Source organism: Eucalyptus grandis, chromosome 5 (genome assembly GCF_016545825.1).
Source record: "Eucalyptus grandis isolate ANBG69807.140 chromosome 5, ASM1654582v1, whole genome shotgun sequence".
NCBI lineage: Eukaryota > Viridiplantae > Streptophyta > Magnoliopsida > Myrtales > Myrtaceae > Eucalyptus > Eucalyptus grandis.
This window is the reverse complement of record NC_052616.1, coordinates 9124549-9130148: the sequence shown is the minus strand read 5'-3', so window position 1 is coordinate 9130148 and position 5600 is coordinate 9124549. Positions and strand designations below refer to the sequence as shown.

The following is a 5600-nucleotide window of genomic DNA, read 5'->3' as shown; positions in this document are numbered from 1 at the left end:
AAGAAAAAAAAGAAAAGAAAAGCCAGCAAGCATTCTAATGGAGGTCGCACTCTCTAATCCTCATTTGCAGGACAAGGATTGGACTGTCTTTGTCGCTATATTGATTGCCATGGTGCAATTCATTTGGGAGGTCTTCGTTTTTTTGAACATAAACATGACTGTCACCTTTCCTTTAAGCGCACCTTGACTGTTCAATGTTATGATCCCTGAACTCAACTCGCTCCCAAGATTCGAAGTGCTGGGCAAGGTATTTGAACTAAGAGTCACGTTCACATCGATCTTCTTGGTGGATTTGAAGTTGGCCTTGCTCTTTGGAATTGCTGCTTGTCCCACCTGAACACCTCCATAGGTGAAGTCCACCGTGGTGGCATCGTACTTGAAGGGACCCCAGTTCGTGTTCTTGACCCGAATCGGAGCGGCAAAACTCATGTCGAACAAGGGCGAGGCTTGAGTCCCGACGTTCAATGTTTGGATGTCGAACTCACTGACCCTAAACTTGGGGGACTTGAACTTCATAATAACCAGCACAAAGAAGAGAGCTTGGACTACCTGAAAGATAACGAAGGCAATGATGCCAATCGTCCACTTCATCCTCTTCTTGCGCTTTGCCTCCTCGTCCATGGTATGGAGCGACTCGTGATCGGATTTGGACATTCTTAATTCTTCTTTCTTTGGAAGAGATGGAAGAATAGAAAACAGAAAGTCTCTCTCTCTCTCTCTCTCTATCTGTCAGTTTTGCTTTCTGTGATTTCGACTTTGGAGATTGCAGAAGTTGTGGAGATTGAAATGAGAAATTGGTAGGGTATATATAGGATTTGATATCCATGATATTATGATATTATATGATCAAATGGAGGCGGGCTCTTTCCTAGAAGAAGTTATTTGAATTCCGAGTCACCAAATGCGTCCTTGGAATGTTCACTTTCTAGACGAAACCGCGAGCAAGAATTTGTCAGCAACGAGAGGCTTGTTAAAACAAAACATCGGCCCATCGAAACTTTGAATGCAAGAATAGTCTCCGAGATCTTTACCGTACGGTTTATACAAATGTTGTTAACCCTACCTCAAGGTTTTCAATGATACCAGAACCACGCAAGCGCGTGGGGCCATATGTAGGCCCCGCACAATGAAAAGAACAAGAGAGGGAGAGAGAGCGCGCACAATGAAAAGAACAAGAGAGGGAGAGAGAGCGCAATACTAATTTTATGGAGATCGATATGTTAACTTCGGTTTATCACATTGCACATTAATACAAGTGGATCGTGTTCAACACTCATCAATATTTTTGATCAGTTGGTTCATCGAGTGGTTTAAAGCTCGATTAGCAAGCCGAAGGCCATAGCTTTGGTTCCCTACCCCATCCTTGATATGAGGTTATCTTTGTTATTCGCAAAGACGGTTTAAGTTTAGGTGTCCTGCTGATTTTGGTCTTTCACATTTGCACTTCGTGTGGCTGTGACGGTGGGTTTTGCTTATGGTGGAATTGTGCTTCGTCAGTGTCTTAAACTGAACATTCCAGCAGCCACTGATATAGATCCCGATCCGTTTGTGAACAAGAACTTTCTATTACCAACTTAAAATCCCAAAAAGATAACTGCAGTTAAATCTTCAGCCTATTCACGGACGAGGATCAAGGTACGCAAAAATCGGCAGAGATCCCTAGCTACTCAATATGAAATTAACAAAAGAGAAATAAAAAAATAATAAGATTCGTTAGCCATAAATTTGGTTTTTGTGTAGCGGATTAAATGTATAATAAGATTCTTTGATGGAAATGATGGTTTTGTGATGTGGACGCTCATCTAGAAGGTCAAGAAAATTATTTTATGTTATAAATTTTATTATGATTTGAACATGAGAAGTGATGCTTACTTAAGGTGATGAGTTCGACCGAAAGCTTACCTGAAAGTTGTGTGGCTGGAGAATCTGGACGAGCAGCGTCGTGACTCTTTCGCCTGCCTTGGCTGACTTTTTGAGAAGACTTCGCTTTCAATGAACTTCCTAATACGTCAGAACAAAGAAAAGTCGTTAAATGATAAATTTAATCTAACGATTCGCCATTTTAAGAGTAGTATAGTTTACAATTTCTTTTTTTGAGAAAAATTGTTACTTCACGAAACATTTGAGATAATTATTGAAAGACTCCAAGGAACTTAACGTAATTCGGAATACCATGTTGTTTGTCCATTCGATGAATCGTGAACGAGAAAGCATTACAAATTCGATTGTTTTCCATGGGAAAGAAACATATTCCTGATGTTTTGCACGTTATAATTCACAGGAGGATTTGCAATATGATGCTTTCAAAACAACACGAAAGTTTCCTGATCTTGATGTTGAATCCATGGTGATGTTTCGACAATAACCCTATTAGAGTCGCTATCTCATTTAAAAAAAAAATGGAGTGTAATAGTTGGCAGATGTGACTCCATCAGGCTTATAATTTACCCTTGTGTATGTTGTGGTGATGATCAATTACCGTCGATGGCGGCAGTGGCGACGCTAGTGAGCAATGCCACTATAACCAATAGGGCTTGCCCTCATGCAGATTTGAGCAAGGGCGAGTTGGCCATCTGGGGGCTGACTGCCCTTGCTGGAGACTTCATCTGCAATGATTTTTCTTTGATTTTTTTTTTAGTTCAATTTTGCCGCCGTGATTTGATATGTCAACAAATGTGGGCCCTGCTCAATTTGACATGGCAAACATAACGGCCACGACAACGATTGGCAATCGATTTCAGCAACTCTCGAAAGCAAAATTAACGAAAAGACTGAACTTTACTATACTAAAGAAGTAAAATTAGGATTAAAACTAACGGAAAGAATTCGGGAATTAAATTAAATATTTTCCCCCAAATAATTTGGATTGTCGAAAACGACAAAAGTACAAATGTATCGTGCCGGCAATAATGCCACACTAGATGAGTAAGTCACGGAGAAAATATTGGGTACCATTCGGATGTCAGCGTGTGAAATCCTAGTCCATTCATCGGGTGAGACGTGTCGTCTGGGCTCACCATGCTCTCTGTCCACTTCCTCGCTCCAACCCAACTGTGTTCTTTCTCTCTGTCCACTTCCTTGCTCCTAACCTAATCGATTTCACGAGCTCTTTCTCTCACATCATGTGACCCTCTCTCTCTCGCGCGCGACTAGCTCTGTTCTCACCCTCTCCGCTGTCTGATGAACCACGTCGCTGCCGCCCTGCTCTGTACATGCCGCTGCTGCCTTCGACTCCGCCGCGAAAAGTGCTTAGATTTACTTCAAAAATTGTGTTTGGTTTTAATGTACAGTTCTCTCTCGACTCGCTCTGTTCTTCGGACGATGGAGGTGAAGGCAACGTTGTTTCATCGGAGGAGAGCTCATGTGAGTGGGAGGGAGTTGTGAGTCGTTAGTGAAAGAGAGAGCGCGTGAAGAGCTGATGGAGTGAGAGAGGTGTCGTCCATTTTGAAATTAATTAGGTGAGAAGCGAAGTGAAGAGGGGTTAGAAGCGACGAACTGAGAGAGAGAGAGAGAGAGAGAGAGAGAGAGAGAACATGGTGGGCCTGGGCGACATGTTTTGCCCGGTGAATGAGTTGGAATTTTGACAGCGTGAAACCCTAGCGGTAGCCAATATTTTCTCAGTCCCGACACGGATATAGGTCAGAGTCCGAAAAGTCAAAACTCTGGACATTGATGTGTTGTGATTTGGTCGCGTGAACTATTTTCGTCTTTTTCTCTTTCTTGGTCAGGTGAACTATATTCATCTTAACTCTCTGCTACTACTCCAGAAAATGCAGTGTGGGTTAGACAACATCCACCACAACGCCCATCGGATAGAAGGAGGGCACAAGTACAAGAAATGTAGATTACTAAAGCAATCAGATCAAAGCTACACCAAACGACACAGCTTATTACGTATGACGTATATAGTACTAACCGATCATCTCCGTATGCGATCTTTGACAGATCGATATGCCTTCTTCATACATGCATGTGAAACGAATGGACGCATTAACAATGATCGTTAAGATAAACAGTAGTAGCCATTCCATTTAGGTAGAAACAAAATTAAAACACTGAGCTAAAGCTCCGATCCAGTTGTAGTAATGAGATGTGTACAAAAAGGAAGGGCAAATTCAAACAAGATAGAATACTGAGTTTGATTTAGATCCATGAAAAACGCATCACAAACATATAAAACCAAGCATACAAAGCCATAACATGATGTGGGACCAACTTTTCCGAGCATGCTCATTTACATGACAAGGCCTGTACCACACTTGTCAAGGTATTGATTGCCATGGTGCAATTCATCTGTGAGATCTTCCTCTTCTTGAACATGAACATGACCGTTACTTTCCCACTAAGCTCGCCTTGACTGGTCAAGTTCATGAGCCCAGTGCTCAAATCGCTCCTGAGGTTTGAATTGCCAGTCAAATTAGTAGAGCTCAGAGTCACATTCACATCAATCTTCTTTGTGGACTTGAAGTTGGCCTTGCCCTTGAGAATGGTCGCTTGTCCCACTTTGAAGCCTCCGTAGGTGAAGTCAATGCTAGAAGCATCGTACTTGAAGGGACCCCAGTTGGTGTTCTTGACCCGGATTGGAGCCACAAAGTTCATGTTGAATGAGGGCGAGGATTGATTGAAGTTTGAATTTGAGATGTCAAAGTTGCTAATCCTGAACTTGGGGGATTTGAACTTCATAATGACCAGCACAAAGAAGAGAGCCTGCACTACCTGAAAGATGACGAAGGCGATGATGCCGATCGTCCACTTCATCCTCTTCTTGCGCTTTGCCTCCTCCATCTTCAGCAACGCCTCCTCGTCAACCCTGCCGTTGTGGTTGGATTCCGCCATCCCCAATGTCTTGGAAAACCCTGTAACTAATTAGAGGTTCTGGCTAAATTTTTCTCCAGATTGGATAGGAATGATGGTTGGATTTGAAGAAGTGTGGGGGGTCAGTTTGAGGTTTTTATATGTAAAGTTGCTCGGAGGTCAGACAAATGTGTGTCGAACGAGGGAGAGCGGATGTGAGACCAGATCACCTTCGTGGAAATTGGAATCTGGACTACTGGGTTAAGCGCGTCTGTCATACGTTGGAATGTTCACTTCTAGATGGACGCGAGTTTACGGAGAAAAAAAGAGTCGCCAACGAGAGAGATGCCTTGTCTTTTAAGGTGAATTTCGTCCTCGGCTGATAGGATTTTTTTAGGTTCCTTTCTTTGGCCTCTCTCGGTCAAATAGACGTTTCGATTCCGAGAGTCCTCTCAAAGATCAGTACCGTACATTTTCAGCCACGTCGCCACCGGAGGACGACCGATTGGACGAAGAAGAGCAAGCCCCACTTAGGAGGTTATGAACTTTCAAAGCGTGTCTCATGTTCAGCTTGACCCTGCATAAATATGGTTTTTTTTAAATATTATAATAAAGAAAAATGACACAATGATCTATGGACTTAGGTCTACTATGCAGTGTTATTATTAAACTTTTAATTTGTTTGATATGAAACCTAAACTTTTAAGTATTTTTTTTTTTTTTTTATAGTTTAAGGATTACACATACTTTAAAATTTTTATAAGAGCAGAAAATCTCATGTCCAATATTTTCAAGTTTCTCTGTTT

The 5600-nt window shown here is 42.0% G+C and overlaps 1 protein-coding gene across 2 annotated transcripts; it reads right to left on the bottom strand.

Annotated features, from left to right (window-relative positions):
• On the bottom strand, positions 1-5296 carry LOC104443938. Of its 2 annotated transcripts, none has more exons than XM_010057497.3 (2): positions 4777-5296; positions 1-609 (listed from the first exon to the last, which is right to left on the bottom strand). In XM_010057497.3, the coding sequence occupies exons 1-2, from the start codon at positions 4834-4836 to the stop codon at positions 61-63; spliced, it is 609 nt and encodes a 202-aa protein (XP_010055799.2). In that variant the 5' UTR covers positions 4837-5296; the 3' UTR covers positions 1-60. The 2 variants fall into 2 exon arrangements, with proteins under 2 accessions (XP_010055799.2, XP_039168142.1); XM_039312208.1 differs by lacking the exon at positions 1-609 and adding an exon at positions 4004-4569 and having other exon boundaries at positions 4717-5192.
• Between the last annotated feature and the right edge of the window lie 304 nt (positions 5297-5600).

What these genes read in the sequence shown, in the direction of transcription:
- LOC104443938 (XM_010057497.3), bottom strand. Translation starts at nt 4,836, where the DNA reads ATGGCGGAATCCAACCACAACGGCAGGGTTGACGAGGAGGCGTTGCTG. An exon ending in CGTTGCTGAAGATGGAGGAG is followed by an intron (nt 610 to 4,776) that starts GCAAAGCGCAAG and finishes ATGGACGAGGAG; the next exon opens with GCAAAGCGCAAGAAGAGGAT.